Consider the following 21,925-nt stretch of genomic DNA (forward strand, 5'->3'; position numbering starts at 1 on the left):
CATATAAGTATACCTTATATGTTCACATACGCACACGGGCTCATATAACGCCCTTTTTTGTGGCCATTTGTTCTACGCACAGCCAACATAGGTCAATTTATCTGTCTTCAGTCTACATGGAGAGCAGACATAAGTACCATCCCTTTTTCCCAATTCTCAGATGTGGCCTCGAGGGAATTGGCATGCTGTCTGAAAATGGAATGATACACAACCGTTGCTATGTATGACTAATACTTGGCTCATAAACACTGTGTCAACAAGGTGTTTTATTAAAGACGCTGCAAGTAAACACTAAACGGCAAAGACATTACATAATTTGTATAAGGAGAAGGAAAACATGGAAGACTAATTGGATTAGAGAGAAAAGAATGAAATCGCTGACCTAATTAACCTTTGACACGTAAAGACTGGCAAAGAACCAGATGTATAAAAGAGGTCTTTATTTCTAATAAACATGGTTACATGTGAACATGTAGAAGATTTTTATGCTGCATGTTTAAGACATTCTTGTGTACAAAGCACGAGAAGAAATGCTATAGATCAGTACATGAGAGATGGTATGGTCTAAGTTATTGTAACTATAATATAGCAAACCATTTATCTGCTTTACCATCATCAACATGGAGGAAAAATTACAGCGGGGGAAGGGTGACAAAAAGCAACATCGAACATGAAAACTTGTACAACTTTGAAAAGTATACTTTTTAGACACACAAAGGACACATACATTGTATGTGTTAAATAATGTTTGTCTGGACATAAAAAGCTAACTACATCATTCACAGATTCAGCAGATTTAAATACCTTATTTCTACAAAGTGAATTTACATTTTTTTCTTTTTAAAGTACAAAGTGCAAATACTATGGTTTCCGTTTTTGCCGATTGTTGAGGGCGGATTCCCCATGCGGGAGGGGAAGTCTCAGATGGTGGTTTACCCTTGCTTCCTTGAGGGATTCTGTGGAGATCACGTTAAGGTTATGTGTCAGTTTGAGACGTGCCATGCAATTAGGCAGACAATTTTTTTGTATAACTTAGAATTATAATTAATACTGAGACAAACACAAACAGATAAAACAGTTAATTTCATCCATAAGTGTGGGAGGAGTGGGTTACTTACTAGTTTACTGGAAGATAAACCCTCTCCTGGTTTAGCCCCTGTTACACAGAAAGGGATAGAAACCTCAACAACCATAACATGTGGAATATGTCGGTCAGTTGAATCACCTCCCTCAATTCTTAGCAGCTTTTGAAACAATTGGCCCTTGATTTCAAACATACGTTAACAAAAACAGGCTTCTTTCAATTTTGAAACCAATTTTGCAAGCTCAACTGGTAGCAGATGGTATTGCTGCCGTTAGATAACGTACTGATGGATGGCTCCATTTGCTGGTTAAAAACTATCCCCGGACTTTTCAGAATCTCTGCATGACTGATGTAAAAGATAAGTAATCCACAAAGGGTTCTAAAGGTACATTTGACATTATATTGTGCTATTGTGACGCTGAAATTATGCAAGCATGACTGGCTATTGTCATGTGCACTGCTCCAGCGGACGGACAAAACCAGCCTCCGCCTAGTTAGTTTGATTGGACAGCCGCACAATGTTAAAGGTCTTGCAGCTCTGATTCCAATTCCCCTTCTGACTGCCATGGTGATTATATTTTAACCATCGATTTCTGCAAGCTATGACACTGTGTTGTGAGGTTGAGCTCACCCTCTTCTTTGGTCACCCCGAGGCAACCCATCAGCTCCTGCAGAGACAGCGCCTTGTCGTTGCTGATGTCACAGTACTCCACAAACTTCTTCACACACTTCTTTGGCTTGGATTTCTTGCGCAGGAAGCGTTTGAAAGGCTTGATCTCCTTCTTTCCAATGTCCCCACTGGAGTTTTTGTCCAGCTGACTGAAATACCAGTGGACCACTCTCTCCTCCAGGGTGTGGCTGGGGTCCGGCTCGGCCACCCTAGACAACAGATATCAGTTCATGAGCTAAGAATTCCCCTTCTGTCACTGCTGTTCATGAGAAACCTCAAAATAAGTGAATTCGCTTGCGAATGTCATACTTTCCGGTGGATGCTGGATCTGTGACGGCGTGCACCATGTCTGTCGACAGCGCATCAAGAACACTTGTCAGGAACTCTGTTTTCTTTGCCCCGGGACAGCCTGGAAAATAAACCACAAATACCTGAATGAGTCCGTGTGAGCATGTGTTATGGTTCATATGGCAGTAAGTGTACGTATATTTATATGTCAGCGAACATGGAACAAATGATCCCCCAGTCAACAGCGTTACAATAGTGTGGAATGCTGATAAATGTTTGTGGAGGGACGTCATGTTTCTGGCTGTGCGGTTTTAACGTGAACAGAAGAAGAAGGTAAACCCAGACATTACTCTCACAGTTGTCTTTTACTCCGTCTCATAAGGTGTCAGACCTCCCCTTGTTTGGAGAAGGAAAAGGGGACCTGCCATTCATGCAGGACGCTGCTGAGTGGTTTTGACAGCTGGAGCATAGAAGACATAATTGAATATTGTATGTGTGGACAAGAGGCTCTATAGAGCACCTAAGACAAGACATCAAGGGGACCAAACACAGTTCTGACAGAAACACTGTTTCGTAGGACTTTGCAGAGATGTCCGATTTAAAAAAGGTATGCATCCAGATGCACACCTCAACACTTGACTTTCAGTCTATAATGGGTTAACTATTTTAAATGTCCACCAGAAGAGGCTGATTTAATTGACCTACAAACCTATAAAAAGGGGAAATCTATCATTAACTACCCAACTAAAACCAACAAACAAGCATTATTACATAGAGAATTACGGGGAAGAAATAAAATGTAGGGACAACTGGGGTGGAATAGCCCTAATGATAGTAATCGTCTCTTTGTCCATATAGTTTTAGGAGTGAGGAGGAAAAAGTGGCTCTGGAAGAGCTGCCGGCTACGCAAGCCCGAGAGATTCCTGGATTCCGCTCCAGACTCTTTTCTGCTTTCTCACAGTCCGGATTCCCTCTTGCTATTCTGCCTGTGGAGAAATAGAAATTCTCCACAGAGTGCTACACTTTTTATAACCCAGGCCTGCGGGGCCAGATTCTCCCGTGTCGGAGATAATAGCATGCTTTGCTTCTGTATAACAGGTGGCGACCAGCAATGGCGTAAACACCCAGCACCCAGCCTCCCCACCACCTTCCCCGAGAGGAGCAGGGCTTTAGCAGCCTGCACTGGACCAAGGGTCAAAACATCCACATGTCCAAACGGTTCCACAGCCTCCTTGACATGCTGAACAACCCTCAACCTTTAGTAGGCCATTCCTGGCTTTAACCCAGTAAAGTATCTGACCCACCTGTTAATGGCCAAACTACTGCCCCTTGTGGTAATTTAGTCTAGACATACAATTGCACCCTGTGACGGCAAAGTGTTTTTTTCTGGCTTCTGGCTGAAGGGAGATTTGTGAGATTCAGTTGGACTTGTGTGAGGTTTAGTGTTTTTCATGGAGAGCACCTGTCCTCTCTCCTGAACCTTTTGTTTTTTATCATACGAGGAACGTTCGAGTGGATCCTGGACTGGACTCCGCTTCGCCACCAGTTGTCATCGCCCTCGGCACCGCCACCCTCTCACCGCACCACACCAAGGATGAAGAAGAACCAACAACTACAGCCCCATCAATGAACATTACAAAATGCTTGGACGATCTGAAGGAGAGACGACGAGCAAAGAACAAAGACAGTTTAGTCAGCACAGTAAGAGCCCTGACGGAAGCAGCAAGCTGTACCAGGGACGAAGAAAGAAGAAGAAACATTGATGGGCAAAGACTTTTGCCGGAGCCGAGGAGGGAGACCTCACATCGGCGGTGGAGGAGGGGAGGAGCAGCAGGAGGGCGAGGCGGACCCCAGTGACGGACCAACAAATTGCACAAATAAATGCACACACGCCCTTTCAGTAGAATGCTGGAATCACAAGACAGCAAGGGAAGGAATTTGGCTTATCACTGTTTATTTTGATCTCAGTCGCTGTATCGCTCCTCGTTGTGTTTGGGTGACTCTAATACTTGGTATTGGAGGACTACAGCAGCGATGGGTGGATGCTACCATGAATAACCAATTTTAACTAACAGGATTGTCAACTGGACGATGAGAATTGAGGGAACTGCTGCATGCTGGGGAGGTCATCTCGATCCCCTGACCGATTATATTGAGGCCTCAATGGCCTTTTTTGTATAAAATTCTGACACAGGATTATGAAACAATAATTATGGGTGATAAAATGATGAACAAACATATTATCTGTATTGGCAAAAACAGTAGACAGCATGTTGTAAGATTTTATAAAAATGTTTCTTTTGGGTTTTACACATAAAAGTAATCTGGCTTTCTTTTATGCAATCATTCAATTAGTTTGGTTGAACATTATTTCATTTTTTCCTTTTAATTAGTAGTTATACTTATACTTATACGTATAAATAGGAGGGAAATGTTGGAAAAACTGCAATAATGTCATGTCAAGAAGGGGTGTTTGGACAAAACAAGACTATGTCTGTATCGTTTGTAGAATAAGTTGGGTGTATGACATGTCAGCTGAGAGAAGATGACCGCTCAGGATATGAAATCTGTGTGACGTGTATGTCCGGTGTCCAGAAGGCCACCCAGTGTCTCATAATGATTAGATGTATAAAGAACATGATGGTCCTTGTACGATGAGATCATTGTCCTGTTTATCATACCTTATCCCAGTATATATGTGGTGGCTGGAAAAGAACCTTTGAGCAGGCTTGGCGCATGACTTGTGTGTGTGTCAACTTCTGTTTGCAAACATTAAATGTCCTGTTTTTGATGATTTTAGACCGATGTCAAGTATTAATTTTTCTAACACCTCTGTAACGCTGGATGGAGCATGTCTGTTGTTCATTGAAATGGGAAGTCATCAGGTGTGCTCCAGTCCCTTCCTCTTGTCAGCAGAGGTTCTCTTGGTTGAGGTGGGACACACAGCTTCTGTCTGTCTGTCTGTCCGGGCAACATTTAGTTGAGGGGCAGCACACAAATGTTCCTGCTGTCCATTAAAGGAAATTGATTGTGGCCACTTTCCATTCAGTTTGTGGCTGCAACGCAGGATGACTGCTGTCTTATTCCCTAATGATTATAATCTTGCCCAGTTGCAGGATGGAATCCAGTTGAGAAAATCTCAAAGGACTCAGTTTTTTCTTATTGAAAAGCTAAGATCTGCCACCACCATTCATACACCTCCCTAAGTCTGCTCTCTGTAAAACGTTGGCCAGTAGGTGCATGTTTGCCTGTGTGCTACTGTCAATAAGACACTGTGTTTTTCTATGGAGCCACATGGGGCAGAGCCCTGTCAGCACTCACAGCCGCAGCTCCCAATGGCCGCCCCAATGCTATCCCATGATACCGCTCTGGGGAGAGAGCTCGCCAAATACTTGGCTCCCCTCTCCTGCACCTTTCAGGCCAAAGTTCTCCTTACTCGCATCTCGCCCCATAAAACTCTCAACACCAGCGCTTCAACAGCAAATGGGCTGCAGAAACAGTTATAATTATCCCTTGTTCATACAGTAACACGGTTTACAACCTTTGATGCAAGTGCTCCTAAAGAAAAGAAGATGCTGTGTTGTTTTGACTGTGTGTATGTAATAATGAGAGACCTGGCTGATACAGTGCATATTTTTGGACACATATAGAATGAAGGCTGTGTCCTCCTGTGAGCGTCTTTGTTTGGCGACCGTATCGCTGAATCAGTATATTGTTTTCCATCCTACCACTTTAGGTTACTGAGGCGTTTGGTTGGGGTGGAGGTCTTTTTCATGGGATGGTTGCTAACAGTTATTATTCCTGCTCATATATGGCATAACAATAATGCACCGCCAGTGCCATTGGCAAAGAGGAGCAACATTGGTTTGTTACCGTCTTTCCCGCTGTATAATACACTCTGTACAAGAGCCCTCAATGGTGGAGCAGAGACGGAGCGCTGCTCTGCTGCTAAATGCAGCACCTGCAAGCAAAGAGCACAGCTCTGGACCGGCACACGGTTACATAAACAGTTGTGGATGGGATGGGAACAGTGGTAGCTCTGTTCATTTGCTGGAGGATTATTAACATGTTTACCATAACCACCAAAAAAACAGAAACTCAGCCAAGCACCGTTCAGCTTTAAACTGTGACCGGGTTGTACGCGGCACCTGTAAGCGCTAACTTTCCTTTGCATGTCGGTTGCATGAGAAGGACAGGCATGCAATTACTGATAGAAAGATTCTAGTATTTATAAATGTAATGAAAATAAATATGAATGTCTTCCATCTACTGCATTGCAACTGTCCAAGGTAACTATGATAATTGAAGGTTAATAGTGGATGCAGATTTGTCAAGTGGTGGACATCTCCAAAACTTTGGGAAACAGTTTGAACTTTTTTTCATTGAAAAAAAAAAAAAGCTGACATGTGGGTTCAATAAAAGTAAAGGTAACTCTGCTATCAAGCTATTAAAGAGAGACCATTTTTTGCAAAAAATACGGATTCCAGTCTACTTCCAAGTATTAGAGCTATAGCTTCACCAACAAGTCCATCAAATCAAACCACAAACTTTCAGTTCTTTGGGGTTATTTAATCCATCAGTCTTTAGTTATATTAATTTGTAAATACCACTCAAAAATATACCAATTTAAACTTGGGAGTTTTGAACTGTCAAATTTGGATCAGCAAATATTGACCTGGCATGGCAAACACAAGGTCACCTGTATCTAAGCCCTCCACTAGACCACAACCCCCGAACCCCTCTCCTACTCTTAATTTAGTTATCTCCGCTGCTGCCAATCATTTCATTTTATCACTATCTCTGGCATCCTATTACTCACTATCTCTACCTCTCCCGCCTGCTGTTTCTCGTTCATGCTATCATCCCACTATCCTCCATCTCCCATGTCAGCTGCAGATAATTCCTCAACCCGATCCGTCTCTGTCTCCCTGCTTGTTGACCATGGAGGGCGGTCTCTGGCTTTCCTCAACTCTTTATCAAGCATTTCCTTGACCAACTCTGCTAATGATGTTAAAAAACACACACACACACACACACATTTGCACTGTTATCACAGCCTTGAAAGCAAGGCAACTGTTGCAGGGCGACTGCTGAAGAACGTCCCCATGTGGTCTGAATGGAGAGGAAATGCACCAACCTTGGAGATGTCTGCTCCTATAATGATCCTTTGGTTTAGTTGGGTGGGCCCTGGCATTGCCATCACACTTTGGCTGTTCATACCTGTGACAAAGATGCATAACGAGAGACAAAGCAAACTTATTCATTGGTGAAATGCATAAAAGGGATGGTTGATTACACTAAAAATAGGGATTCAACTAAATGTATTGTTAGGAAAGTAGAGGCTGTGAATCACATCCAAAAAAAGAGTGGAGAGGATTTGGAGCTCTATGAGGGGGATGGCGGGGGGGGATGCATGGCAGACATGGAGCGTGGGACACAAGGAGTCGTTCATGGCCTTCGTTGGCGAACCAGCAGAGCCCCGATTGCTGCTATACGACTGGGCCAACAAGCTGATCTGGGACAAGGAGAGAGGGGGGGGGGGGGGGGGATCCACGCTTCCATATGTGTACTAATGTGCTGTCTGGCACTGTGCCTGAAGCCTTGTTAATCTGATCCCCAGCCCTGCTGCTCAATGAGAGTGTACCAGTGCCCCACTCTGCCAGTCTGTCTGACCCCTGACCTGCAGCTCAGCAGACCACCTCAGTGAGAGCTCTTACTTTTAGCTTTCTTTTACTTGATTCTAAATAGAGAGTATTCTATGTTCATGCGCTTGTAACACCTGCTTGTAACACCTGCATGACAGATAATGCTGAATTGTTTAAAACATTTGAGCCTCTCCATCAATTGGTCACTGATCACTTACCTGCTGTGTGTAACAACTATCTTGTGTGATTACCACAAAGAACCTAACAATATATTCCAAGAATTTGTGTAAATTAAGTTGAAAGTACCATAGCTGAGGTCTCTCCCACCTGGTGGAGGTCCCAGGTATGGGCCGTCCCGTGTCCACCAGCACACACCAGCAGTACCCGGTGGAAGGGTGGCATTGCACTGGCTTGTACAGTCCTCCTTGGGCACAGTCCGGCACAAACACTGCGTCGTTCTTGTGCTGCCTCGCATCCTCCTGCTCCTCGTCACATGATGAGGCTAGAAAGAGGGGTCAGAGGTTATACAGGAATAAGTGGAGGCGTGAAATGGTCACATAAACACTTGCCGCCTACAAAGACCATTGCATTCACCTAGGTGGTCTAGGTTGTGTGACTTGACAAATGCACACCACAGACACACACACACACACACACACACACACACACACACACACACACACACACACACACACACACACACACACACACACACACTTGAGGTGAAAGAAGAGAGTTTGTTTAAAGTTAAGAATCCCTCCTAATCAGATCTGGCACACATTTTGAATTTATACAACATGCAGTATGTTTGAATTACTTTCTATATCAAAGCCAAATGCACTCTGTGTTCTCTCATTACACTGTAAGCATCGCTAAGATGGAGGTTGAAGAAGACAAAGGGGTGGAGGATGAGTGCTCAGAGACAGTGTGTGTAGACTGTTATATCAGCCCCCGTGGCACTGTTTACAGACATTAACAGGCTAATGACTAAGTACAGCTCCCTATGCCCCCTAAGTTAAGTAAATATTTGGACGCTCCACTGCCCTGTGTGGACGTGTGTGACAGACAGAGAAACAGACAAGACAAAAGCTGAACAGTTTTTATTCGGGCCTTCGCCTTCACACGCCCCCCCCACCCCACACACACACACACACGCATGTATTGAAACACTAAAGAAGAAACGGGGATCTGTATGTTTATATGGTTAGAAATCAAGGGTAAAAAAGCACTGCTTTGTGATCCTTTCTTTTATCACAGAGAAGGGAGCGTCTTCGATGGGTGAGAGCCTCAGCGGGATCTAATCAGGCTGGTTCCTGTGCTGCAGCCTCCTTCTGAGATTTGAGCGCTAAACTATTGGATGAAAGTAGAGCTCTTCTAGCCATGAGGGCTTTCAGCTTCAATCTCTCCCTCTCTTCGCGACTCGCCTTGAGGCTCGGAAGCTGCTGCGGGATTATGGATATCCCTTTTCTTAGTTTATTTTCATTAGAGATCTTTACCCACACAAAAGAGACCAAATGAAATGCCTGCCCGCTTTCTCAACTGACTCTCTTCGCTCCAGTTCCTCCGTATGGGCTCTCTTTGTTGGGGCGGGCGCTTGGTTTTTTTCGTCCGAATACCCCTGAGAGCACATGGTAATCAAAACCATCAATGCTGCATTTCTCAGGCTTTTTTTATTGGGGGTAAATTATGATAATTGGATTCACATACAAATGCACGCATGCACACAGGGTTCTCATCCCAAGGCGGGCCTCAGAATAGTGTTGTTTTATGCAGAACGCAACATATTTCCCCAAAGAGACAACAGATCTTTAAAATGAAATAAACATGCATGCGTGGAAGACAAGACCAGAACGGACCAGGCAGAAGAATGGCAGATTCTGTGCTGGTGCCACGGGCTGATGATTTACAGATACGCTGCAACGCAAAGAACCACAGAGGGGCAGACCCTCAAAGCTTGACGCACTCCAACACCAAGACATATTGGTTTCACAACCCACTATCTGTCCTTAAAAGACAGGAACAGCCCCAAACCATGATTGCTCACACAAGTAGGAAAAACACAGAGCGTGCTTTTAGCTGAGGATTGCAAACACCCGATCGGCGTCATTAAAGATCAAGTGGTTTGAGACTCACATGGTGCTCGGGTTCTGTTGTTCTGTCGACTGCGAACCTGCTCCTCCCACAGAGTGGGATACTGGGAAATGATGTCTGAAAGAAATCCCCAAGACAGCTTTATTAGCTTCAATTGAAAACGCACTCATATATCGTATGTGCCAAACCCGGTGGTTCCAAAACTCAGAGTATTAAATGCATATCAGGGTTACCGTATCTCAGACTCCTGGAGTGGGGCGGAGAGGTAATTGTATGTGACAGCTGTGACCAGAAATATAGCAGCAAAAGCTAAGCTACAACTATGAGTCCCCCACTGTCTTAAAACGATCCTTAAAACAATAAATCATAAACCTTAACTACGTAAAAGGCTCAAATGGATCGGTCTCCTTCACATTCATAGAGAGGGATTACGTTTATTGAGCAGGAAATTAAGTCATTGTCTTTGTCGTTTGGACTTTAAATAACATTACAATATACAAACACACCGTTTAAAATGCCATGTACTTATTTTTAAATAATTATAATAATAATAATTATTATTATTATTATTAATAATAAGTATCCATTGGATTTACCTCTTTCAGATGCTTCCACTATTGTGTACTATTTTTTGTATTATTAGAAGCATGTTAATGTTATAGCGGCTCCTGCTGTAAGAGCTCACCTTCGTCATCGCCTGCTGGCTGTGGATCCACCACTAGGCCGGTCTCATCTGCATTTAGAATGGAGAATATTTGCAAGGAGACTACAATTATGAGAGTAAGATAGGTCACAGAACACAATGATGAGAGATTTGCACGTTGCCCGTTTTAAAAAGGTGGAGGTAGAAGTAAGAGGTTAGGAGAATGGGAGTGACACAGTGTGTGTGGTGGAAGCTGACAGAGGAGTCTTACAGGGAGAGAGGAAGAAAATAGAAGTATAGTGGTTATTTATCCCCATGGATTCACTCCATGCAAAAGGGAGATCCTTATGAGATGGAGGACAGGCTGAGTCAGTGAAAATGACTCAGGAGAGGATGGTCCCTGATGTTCTTCCCCGTTCTTCCCCGTCCTTCAATTGCCTGCATTTGAGCCATGAGAGCTGGATTCAAGTTTTAGAGACGTGAGAGGTGAAGAATGCAGTAGCCAAGTCCGAGAGCAACCGTTGACCAGTGGGAGAATCAGGCTCAGTGTTTGTTTGGACTGTGTTTTTTTGATTTGCGGTAGCGGGGAGTCTGGGGTGGAGGTCTCGAGCTGCTTTGGGTAAAACCACGGCTGTAGGTGTGGTTAACCTCAATGTGGGTCACTCATTCTGCTTAAACTAAAGCTGTGTTAATGGTGGATTCCTGAGACCTCTGACCGGTGGCTTCACAAAGCCTAAACCTCTTTTTTTTAAACAATAAATTCCAGATTTTTTATTTACTGCACATTCGTTATGCCAGCCATTCATCTTCTCAAGCATGGTCGATGGATAAAAATACAAATGGTCAGTGCAGACTGACTAAGGCAGACATGTTATTACTTTGCTCACTTAACGGCTGGAAATGCCATTTCAAAAAGTATATTTATGATTGGGATTTACGTTAAACCACTAATGACCGATCTTTACTTTGCGGCCATTTACATGACTGTAACACCTCTTTTAGCATCTGCCAGGAAACCCCCGTGCTATTTGTGGTCATACAGCATTAGTTTAACTGCTGTTTGTCAGTCGTCGGCTGAATCCAGCATATTAATTTCTCAAGCACCAGAAATGGGTTTAGGGTAAAGTTTCTGGTGTTTAACATGACCAATATTCAGATAATAAAAGTGCAGACATGGATGCTTTGGTGGGGATGGACCTCTGCTGAATCAAAATATTGATGCAATCACTGCTATTTTCAGTTCTGGCACGCCACAAATCTACAGTTTATTCTGCTTTTCACCACCATGTTTATCCGACCAGCTCAGATTGAACCACAGGCTCCCCGTCACCTCCTTCCTCTCTTTCACCATCGCTTCTCCTCCTTGAAATTTTACATTCCCACTCGATCTGTGTGTAATGAGTTTGCCGGGCTCAGACAGACACTGTACCCGAGACTGTTTACAGAGAGAGAGGCGCAGACGTAGATGTCACACTGACAGGAATAACTTATGTGACAAACACAAGTGGACACATTATGTGCACGTTACCTCCTTCTCTCTCGCTGTCTCACACACACACACACACACACACACACACACACACACACACACACACACACACAAATCAGGAATCAGGAATCAACGCAAATTAACCTTTTTCTGTTGTGAGCCTTCAAATTACAACAGTTAAACAAATCACCTACAAGATGAGACACAGAGATATATATAGTCTGGAGTGGAGCCGGAGGGAAAATCGAGTGCTTCTATATCTGGAGACGGTTGGATGTTGGTGAGAGACAGAGTGAAAGTAGGGTGGAAGAAAAAGTGTTAACATTTCCGTGTATCTTATGACGCTGCTGCTGCAAAAGAACCAAGACCAAGCAGATCAAGTTAGAGTAGGGGAATGATGAGTCAGGTTTCCTTCATTCTGCAGACAGCAGGCGGTTAGAGGCACTGAAGCTCACCACGGCCTCTCCCCCTGTGATTCAGGGACAGACTGCTGGTGTAACATCCTTCAGGCTGCTCTCATACAATTTAAAATTGACAAAATATTAGAAAGGCAAGCCTTAACAGGCGACCCACCCTGCACATCTCCAACACAGATGCGGGCAAACAGACAGAGACAAATGAATATACGCTCGCATGTACATGCATGCATGTGCGCATAAAGGACTCAATGTGCCCTTTGAGAATTATTGTTTCTTGAATTAAAGTCTCACCTGCTTTACCTGGCTCTCTTGTAGTTGCTCTCTCTTGTTTTGAACCTGGAAAGCAACGTGTTCAAATCAGTTGAAAATTCACCACCCCACACAATTTTTATGTAATCCCTAATGATAGAACATTTAGAAATCTTAAGCATACTGTTGGCATAATTGGGCCAGATTTAAATCCAGACATGAATGTCTGCTTGAAGAGACTCTTTTTCACCTTATTTTTAAATAATATTATTATTTTTTAAGTGGCTCCAACCACTTACATCGATGGAGATGACTTTTATTACATTTCTAAACTTCAGCAATGATTAAGTAGTGGCAGCAGTTGTGTTGCTGCTTCTGTGTCTTTCTCACTGCATTGACAGCAGCAACTTCCAAGGCCACCCCACGGAGACGCAGAGGGAGCACATGTGGGCTTGGTTATTTGATTGTTTGGCAAACGCTTTCCTCCGAGAACACTTACATTCCTTATAGTTTAACTTTGTTGCCTGTGCAGTACGGATTTTCTACAAGGCTTATTTACAGACGCAGGCCAAAGCCTTGAGCAACGCTCAGTCTCAAACCCTGTGGCCGTACGTCTGGTCCCTGACTACTTTCCCACAGGACTGAATATTACACCCCCTACAAACAAAGAATGTCATGCTTTTCTTTGTTCGATTTGATTTACGGTCATTGCTTCACAAAATGTCAGAAACCGCATTCCTGTACAAATCTGCTACCATTATCGTTTCTGCATGTCATACACCGAACACATTGCAAAACAACATGCTTGTTATAGTGCCCGGAACTGCATATACAGTTTTACCCACCTTGGCATCGAGGTTTTTTATTGGCTACTGCTGAGCCGCTGATGGGCCGACCGTTCGGGGTGACGCACCAACAGTATCCAGTGTAGCTGTGGCACTGAACCTGTAATCAAAGCAGCATGTAAACACGGCCAGCACGAGCTAAAACACAGGTACGGCTTCTGTGACAACGAGATTGGGGAAGAACAGTGTTAAGAAACACATTGATTCAATTCACGCAGCAGAAAAGAGCAATTCTTGCAAAAAAGTGCGAGAGTTTCCGCTTTTTACTCCGTGCAGGCATCATATTCGAAAACAAGTATGATTGAGGTGTTTTTTGTTACCTCGCTATATGTGCCGTCAGGGTTGCACACAGGCACAAAGACCTGTGGGAAAAGCTTCTTAGCCTGCTGCTCGGTGTACTTCTTCTCTGCTACACATCTGGATGTATCTGCCACAAATCACAAGAATCACCACACGTCACACAGATCAAAGCTTAAAGACCGAAACAAACATGCTCAAAAAAAAGTTTGCTAAATTAGACAAAGATTATGAATCTTTGATTGTGGAACAAAGATTGTGGATCTCACAAATGATGAAGAACGAAAGAAAAACGCAGCGCAGAGAAGAGGGGAAACAATTAAAATCGTTTCGGAAGTGTTAGATTCTTGTGCGGCTGCGAATAGAACCCACACCCCGGTCTTAATAGGAGCAAGCCTGCACAGTGCCTAGTGGTAAAGCCATTACCGAGAGAGGCAGCTCGTGCTGCTCCTGTAGAACATTCCAGTCACCCAAGAAAAGGGCTGATGCACGGGGAAAACCCGACCCTTCCTTAATGTCTCCAAGTCGGTCTCAGTCTCCTCTGAAACCTTGACCGTTTCCTCATTTCAGGCCGAGATTCCCTCCAACTATTTCTCAGTATAAATGCGTGTCAGCAACTTCTGACCAATGAGCATCACAAGTGTTCTCATATCTCTCTGTCTGAGCCACGGCTCATCCTGTCGTCCCACAGCTGCTTTACATCTCCTGACCAGCAGCACCAGCTGTGCAAACTCTCAGGGTTGCGATGGGTTTGATGGTGATTTGGTGAGACACGTTAGCCGTCGCGCAGTGCCTGACTCGCAAAATCGAATCACCTTAAAGTAATGACTCATTAGGAGTTTAAAATTCTTCACCAGATTGGTCAGGGGGCCTCGTGTCGCTGGTATGGCTTACAGTTGTTTGCCGATTGGACACATGCAGTGAAATGTGCAATGGTTTCTCTCAGTCTAGTGTGTGTGTGTCACTGTCACTGGTGAGGAGAGGGGACAAGACGCTGGATGTTCCGGACAGAGCAAAGCAGCAAAGTTAGGAGCTCTAAAATTAACTCCAGTGGAAAAACCCAAAACCATCGTTTTTCTCCAGGAGGCTCCGACCAAGAAGTGGACTGGAAAAAATGACAGGACACTTGAATCATGTGAGCGCAGAGATAGAAAACAAATGTGGTGCCAGTCTCACCATCCTTAAACACAATCCCATCTCTGTGCTTCTAGGCCAGAGCGGCAATCTGGTTTATTTCGGCTGCTGTGTCTTTCTAACCGGCCGTCCAGAAGTAGAGGGGGGTCTGAACTGTCATAGACCCGATGTTATTGACGTATACAATACAACTTTCATGGACTCTTGTCCCTTTCAGCTTCCTAGCTGGAATCCTCTATTCTGTGTCACTGCGCTGTCCGCCACATCCAGATGTCCTCTTGGAGACGTTGCCATAGAGAACTGGAACGGGCATGGGACCGTGGAATGCTTTTGCATCATATCTGACTTCTTTTTAAGCAAACCCCTTACACACTCTGTGCATTGGTGGTCTAATGTTGTAATGTGTTAGAATGGGGCATTGTTTCCAGTCTGCGGAGCCATGAACCAGCAGTATAGAGTTAGTGATTCGGGCAGGGTGAGAGGGTTCAGGGCTGCAGCATTGGGGTGTGTGGGTGCTTTACTTCCAATGAGGGCAAACAATGAGGGAGTCTGTGAGCCGTCTGACCTCATTGGCTCTCTTTCCCTTTATGCTTTTCATCTCAGTCACATACATAGAGCTTTACATCTAGTTTGATGAAAATGAGACCATTAATTCTTGTCAAGTATTCTACTGAAAAGCACTCGACCTCTACATAATAACTTGATTTCAGAGAGCTGAAGTCATTTCTTATCACCGAGGAAGCCGTTAGTCCAATGATGCCGTTATGTACTTCTGACAAAGCATGAGTGAATATACCAATTTCCAACAAAAGGAATTCATGTAGTATTTTGACAGACGATCGTACATTTTCTTTAAAATGGGGTGAAATTGTGAAACCGGCCACTCGCCCCGTCCACTCTCACTGTGTCAACCCCACTCGCCCTCCAAGCACTCAAAGAATCAATTATGCTGAAATGAATTTAACCCACTGGTTTCTACTGTGACCCCCTCGGCGCATTTGAGAGCACCAGGCGGCGCTGAAGCGTGACTCATGACCTGACCTTTGCATGGCCCTCGGATGACCTCCAGCTGGGGGTCACGGCACTTGGCTCGGAGGAACTCGCAGCGAGATGTGAACGTCCTGCCGTCGGAGGCGCAGAGGGGCTTGCGAGGAGCTCCGCTGCATTCCATGTTGCACTCCTTATCCTGATCCACCCGCAGGAACTACAAAGGAGAGAAAGCAGGAGATAAGCAGAGAAAACGTTGCCAAAATTTGACTATTTTTGGCCGAGCTCTGCACAAAAAAATATTTTTTTCCACACTAATGGGTGTCATTCTAGAAAGAATTTGTGTTGGATCAAATATCTTGATAAAAACAGGCTACCACACCAGAGAGTTGATGCGGAAACGGGTATCCGTTACCAAACATACAAATTGTTAATTATGTTTCAAGATGTTTTCATGAATAGACTGGATGAATGTTACAACACACGAGGATGAGTCAGTGTCACTGCAAGCCTGTCAGGGTGCAGCCTGTCTTTGTCTACCGAGCCGGAGAAAATTTGACTGACTCTTCCTCTGTGCCAACACCTGTACGGGTATTCACCTGGAATTGCCCCTGACGACGTTCTACTCAGCCGTGAAAAAAGAAACAAGGCCGGAGACTCCTGGCTGAACGCATGGGATCACCTGTGTCAATGCCACCATTGTATCGGTCACCGTGTGTATGAAACCCCTCGCCAGGCCACACAATGGGAAGGCCGTGGTGGTGAGGGAGGGGGGCGAGGGGGGAGATCAAGCTGTGACTGCTACCATGAATGAAAAGACGAGTGAATGACAGAGTGGCTGAATGAAGTAGATGTCAGGGTGCTTTGTGCTGCTACAGTGCAAGTGTTGGGTTTTCATAAAGTTTGGGTGATTCATTCAGTTCGGTGGAATAATGGCCTGGGGTGAGTGGAGAAGAACAAACTCTACATCCATGCCTGTGCAGGTGCTGTTTTCAGTCCTTTTTGAAATCTTTTTATTTTCCTGTATAATGAAAATATTTGCACATGTGAAAGGCTGTCATTTTGCTTTCAGTTCTGATCTTTTGTTTAGTGGCTTTTGTTCAGTTCACAGCGGATCCACGGATTTTCGGACAGATCTGTCTGAATGTGCTCTCGTTCAACTATTGACAGCAGAGACAGGGACGGACAAAGCTTTCTCTTTCTAACACACTGAAACACGCACAGTCTAAGAGAGTCTAAGCCCTCAATTAAAGCAAAGCCATAAAAATATGTTACCAGTCATCAAAAGAAAGGGTATGGGAAGATAGATAGCAAGAAGAAAAGAAAAACACACACACACATCCACAAGGAGGGCAGGTCACCAATAAAAAAAGGATCTGTTGTGTCTGACATCTTACAAATGATGTGAGAGATGAGGTTTGGTGGCAGCCCCCCGCCTTCAGACGAGAAGGGCTGCAGGGCGACATGCACCTGGCAGGGAAGGCAGAGTTGCCCGGGGGTGAGGGGGGGGGCACTCTGTCAGCCCACTGTCAACCCTACTCATAAATCTTGCAGGGTGGGGGGGGATCAGAGAGGAGAGGCCCGTTCAAACACATCGGCAAGAGAAGAGCCGCGAGGGAGGGAAGATGGGTCTTTGGATTCAATTCAACTGAAAAGAAGAAAAAGAAAATGTACAAACTTTCTTCCCAGGCTTTTAAAAATGATGTGTTGTCATGAGAACTTAAAATGTATCGTGGCACTGTTGCTTACAAGAACAGAAATAAGGAGAGGAATCCACTTCCCTCCTTGGGGAATAACATAATAGGAATAGTGAGCGCGGTTTTCCGCTGCTTAAAGGGAACTCGTGAAGAATTGTTTTTATTCTCGGAAAAGGAAAGACTTATAGCGTAGTCTACAACAACAAACTAAATATTTGTCTTGCGTCCCTTTGGGTGTTTGAACTCCCCGAAAAGGTCTTGAGATAAGTCTGATGGGTTACAAGTCAAAATGCTTGGGACAGCTTCGCCGCTTTGACAAGAAGTTTGCTCTCCTCGCTTGTCATTTCATTCCTGACGGAGCTGCCTCTTCATAACATCTCTGGGGTTACTCATTTCATATGAACAGGGGGTCTAAGATCTTCCCGCCCCCCTCCTCGTTCCCTGCATTATTTGCATTAAACCGTCTAACTGACCGTCTCCTGTCTGTACTCTGCCTCCTTCTCCCTTTGTCCTTCTGCGGCGAGGACCTCCGCCCCCCTTCCGCCCTGTCGCTCAGACCTCAACCCCTCACAGAAAAGTCCAGCTGGCGTGCCAGGCTGTTCTGAGGATGCTTTTTGCAACCACCCAAAGCTAGTCACTGCTCCGATAGTGTCCGAGTGCGTCCAGCCATGCTTGGTGGTCGACCGCCGGCCTCGCCACAGCTTGCGCTGGCCAGCCCAGTGCTCACACTACACCAGCATTGGAAGCGTCGGCGCCTGCAAGGCAGCAGACTGACGGCCCGAACTGAGTCATTCAGCAGCCCAGCATCCTGCTGGATGTCCGCTGTACAGCACAGCGCCCGGTGCCTGCAAGCTTTGCGTAAGAGCTCCAAGAACACTGTGTGGAAAAAACATGAAATCAGCCACCCAGATTCACAATCAGACAACCAAGTGTTTATTTCACAGCCACACTTGGCCACACTGAAGGAGGAGAACAAATAAGATGTGACGGCCACGGCGAGGGGGGGAAGCGTTGGGCTCATGGTGTGTTCCTCCTGTGCACTCGTTCTGGTGGTTAGCCGTCTCCTGCAGAGCTCTGTGTGTTTGGGCTGTGGTGATGGATGGGCAAGGCCGAGGTAGAGAACTGACATTCCCCCGATGTCTCACTGCAGGCTCTTCAAATGCACAGCAAAGCGGTGGAGTGTGATGGATGGCCTTCACCTCAGCTGCAAGCGGCAAAAGCTTCCACCCCAATTTATCAGAAAAGACAGCACACCTACTGTGACTCAAATTCATGTATCGCTCACGTACTTTTCTTGTCTACTTCCAAGCAGCTGGCGCACACTCTGTTTTTCTTTGTCTTTATTTGGCTCTTTTCCTTTCTTTTTTTCACTTGTGTTGGAGCTTTCCTTCTTTGCTTTGCATGATTTCTCTTGCAAGATGCTTTCTGCATCTGCTCAAATAATACAAAAGGTTGGCATAAGAACAAGAGGCAGGCGAGCGAGGGCGAGACTGGCGCAGTCTAAGAGAAAGTGCTTTTTTTTTTTTTCAAGACCAACCAGCATACAAATCAAATCCAATTACCCCCCCACCTCCTGCCCCCCCCCCCCCCCCCCCCCCCCCCCGGCTCCGCAGCATTGGGGGATTGAATGGAGAGCGCAGGAGGCAAGCCTCCAGCAGAGAACACATTGTAGGCCGATAAGGGCCTTCTTGGCTGGGAGGCCCCCATTTCCAGTGCCCCAAGAGGCCCCTCACACCACGGCCCCGCGGGGTCAATGGGGGCCCCAGCTGGGAGCCGTGGCAAACGTGTTAAATGGCTGGCGCTTCCTGCGTGGACGCTTGGATGCAGAGGGGATCATTAGTTTCCAGCATGGTGGAAAGCGAAGAAAGTGACAGCCTTCAACCAGGCTACTAACTCAATCAAAGGGAAGGGCGTTTAATTGCTGTGAAAGATGGTAAAAAGAAAGAGATGTGGTGTTAAAGGCCACTGAGAGTCACGAGACAAAGGAAATCTCTCTGAGCAGGTGCATGATTTCATGAAGGCACAGGGGAGCAAAGGAGGCAATATCTTGTGTTTAAATAGCTTTTTCCAGGTTTGAAAGGGACGCAGGCGACTTTTTGTGCTCCCTCATCTTTTCATAAATTATTTCATACTTCTATAACCACGGGGGAAATGTCTGCCTCATGAATAACCTGGGCAAATATCCCATATACAACTGCCCGTTCGACCTCAAATATGCACAAAAACCAACCAGTAACCTCTCCTGTGTAATTAATACAATGAGCCATGAGTCACCCACAAGGCACTGTAAAACGGACAAGTGATGCATGTGCTATTCCAATAAAGAAGGTCTTATGAGACACAGTGGGGAGGACACATTTTCCACTGAAACTTGAAATAGGGACGTTTGTCATCCTCACAGAGCACATGTGGATGTTGGTTCATATTTCAAACACATAGTTGCATCTGTGTAACCTTTGCACATACTCCTGCTAGATTTACTACCCATGGCATCTCAATAAAGAAACCCATACTCTGTGTGAGTAAATGTGTGCATCTTGGTGAAAATAAGGGGGAGCATCTGCTCAGTACTACTCTTCCTCCCACATTCCACGACTCCATAGTGCCGTCAGGGAGAAAAGGGTCTCCGAACCTTCACCTGCCAGTTTGCAGCTCATGGCCATTTGTTTCCAATTGTATATTAAGGCATCCTCACCCGAACCATAAATAACGGCGGAGGGGGAGCAGCTGTCACATCGATCTCTAAATCAAGGGGAGAAGCCTCTGACATTGTGCACATTCCGCTCTCTATCGCTCCTCCATCAGCCCTGTACCTGCACTTGATCGCGGACACAAATCCCCCTCGTCCGTCTTTAAAGATGCACCTTCTTGTGCAGTTTAAGGGTCAATGGACAGGATGCACTCTGCTGCTGTAAACAAAGCCATGTGCCTTGGTGTAGCAGACCTTGCAGAGTAGCCTCTACTCAGCCACCGGCATAGGACAGAGAGGGGCACAAGACACCTACAAGGCAAAAAAAGGAGACCATGGTGGTGCTGCTACCAGACCAGTGACACTCAGAAACACACAGTTTGCAACTCAGAGGGAACACAGAGAACACTATTTTCTAATGCAAACTTCTACCTCGGGTCTCATCTATCAAGTTAACTGGAAAATCAGTCTTATATTCAGCCTGAATTCCCGCCAGATATGAAACACATTGAAAAGGTAAAATTATCTTCATGTGGAAACAGAATGCAAAGTAAGTTGTGTCAGTTAGTAAAGCCTATAATACGTATTGCGTAATGAATTTCTTGTTTTCAATATGAGTTTTCATGAGGAACGAACATCACAAGAAAAACATAAATGACAGTAACTTTAAAAATATCTATTGATAAGTACATGGCAGACGTTCGAATGCGTCCCTTTTACTCAAGTACTACGCATACCCATACCCTTCACTTTAAACCTCTCTTTTTTAACGTGCCCATTGACGACACGTGTTCTTGGGAGCTTTAAGTGGCTCTTCCTACCGTGAGAGCGGAGAACTTTTGAGTGCGTCCATCACGCAGCAGACAGAGGAAGACCAGCAGCGGACAGACGCGCATCCTGACGCAGCGTGCAATAAACTCTCCAGATTACGCACGGTCCGAGATTCACTCTGCCTCGTCGGGATTTCACCGCAACACTTCTTTGGAAGTCGGAGTCTAAATCGTTTTCAAAATCCAAAGTAGTCGTAGCTAAAAAGAAAAAAAGCTGTCACTGGTGGGGTCGTTGGTTTATTTCACTTCGCCTCCTTGGCTTGGTCTGCCAAACCGTTGGTGTAGACACTCTCCTTATTTCTGGCAGTGCGATGAACCCCCCCCCCCCCCCCACCCCGTGTCCCTGACCTCCCCCCCTCCCTCGGTGTCTCCTCTCCCCTCAATCTAATAGTACTTCTTTCTGCACGCTCCCTCCCTCCACATGTTCCAAGATCCCTTATCGGATGCCGGGAGGTAGATTTAGAGGGACTGCGTCTGCTGCTGGTAGCGGAGGCAAACAAGCCTTTATCACTTTAAAAAAAAAAGGTCGTTTTACTTTTCTCTCTCCTTTAAAGAAAAGCGGGTTGTCCCGGAGGACCTTGAGATGATATTACATTGGCAAGGACGGGAGGAGAGCAGATAGGCTTCTGTCTGCTTGGAACAAGAAACAAAGTCTGCGCTCAAACTCACATTCAGCAACACTCCCCCTCACACACCTGCGCACACACACACACACACACACACACACACACACACACACACACACACACACACACACGAACACAAACTTCAATTTGGTGCAACAAAAGTCGCATGGTTTATAAAAGCATTCTCAAAATAGAGAAACGATGTTCTTTAGGACAACAACACACAAACGACTAAATACTGT

The 21,925-nt window shown here is 45.3% G+C and overlaps 1 protein-coding gene across 6 annotated transcripts; it reads right to left on the bottom strand.

Annotated features, from left to right (window-relative positions):
• Positions 1-425: 425 nt before the first annotated feature.
• smoc2 (SPARC related modular calcium binding 2) lies at positions 426-21,760 on the bottom strand. Of its 6 annotated transcripts, none has more exons than XM_078104954.1 (13): positions 21,049-21,760; positions 15,896-16,058; positions 13,744-13,850; positions 13,424-13,523; positions 12,621-12,665; positions 10,464-10,544; positions 9,821-9,895; positions 8,015-8,189; positions 7,180-7,262; positions 2,064-2,163; positions 1,716-1,963; positions 1,119-1,156; positions 426-956 (listed from the first exon to the last, which is right to left on the bottom strand). In XM_078104954.1, exons 1-13 carry the CDS (start codon positions 21,121-21,123, stop codon positions 933-935), a joined length of 1,314 nt encoding a protein of 437 aa, XP_077961080.1. In that variant the 5' UTR covers positions 21,124-21,760; the 3' UTR covers positions 426-932. The 6 variants fall into 6 exon arrangements, with proteins under 6 accessions (XP_077961080.1, XP_077961081.1, XP_077961084.1 ...); XM_078104955.1 differs by having other exon boundaries at positions 7,994-8,189; positions 10,464-10,511; positions 21,049-21,721; XM_078104958.1 differs by having other exon boundaries at positions 10,464-10,511; positions 12,630-12,665; positions 21,049-21,714.
• Between the last annotated feature and the right edge of the window lie 165 nt (positions 21,761-21,925).

Source organism: Gasterosteus aculeatus, chromosome 6, assembly GCF_964276395.1.
Source record: "Gasterosteus aculeatus chromosome 6, fGasAcu3.hap1.1, whole genome shotgun sequence".
In the NCBI taxonomy this organism is placed as follows: Eukaryota; Metazoa; Chordata; class Actinopteri; order Perciformes; family Gasterosteidae; genus Gasterosteus; species Gasterosteus aculeatus.

Coding starts and splice junctions, on each gene's coding strand:
- smoc2 (XM_078104953.1), bottom strand. CDS start 21,123: ATGCGCGTCTGTCCGCTGCTGGTCTTCCTCTGTCTGCTGCGTGATGGA. Junction 7,263..7,993: donor TGGGAGAGACCTCAGCTATG/GTACTTTCAACT, acceptor TCTTTGTCACAG/GTATGAACAGCCAAAGTGTG. Junction 2,164..7,179: donor TAGGAGCAGACATCTCCAAG/GTTGGTGCATTT, acceptor TTTATTTTCCAG/GCTGTCCCGGGGCAAAGAAA.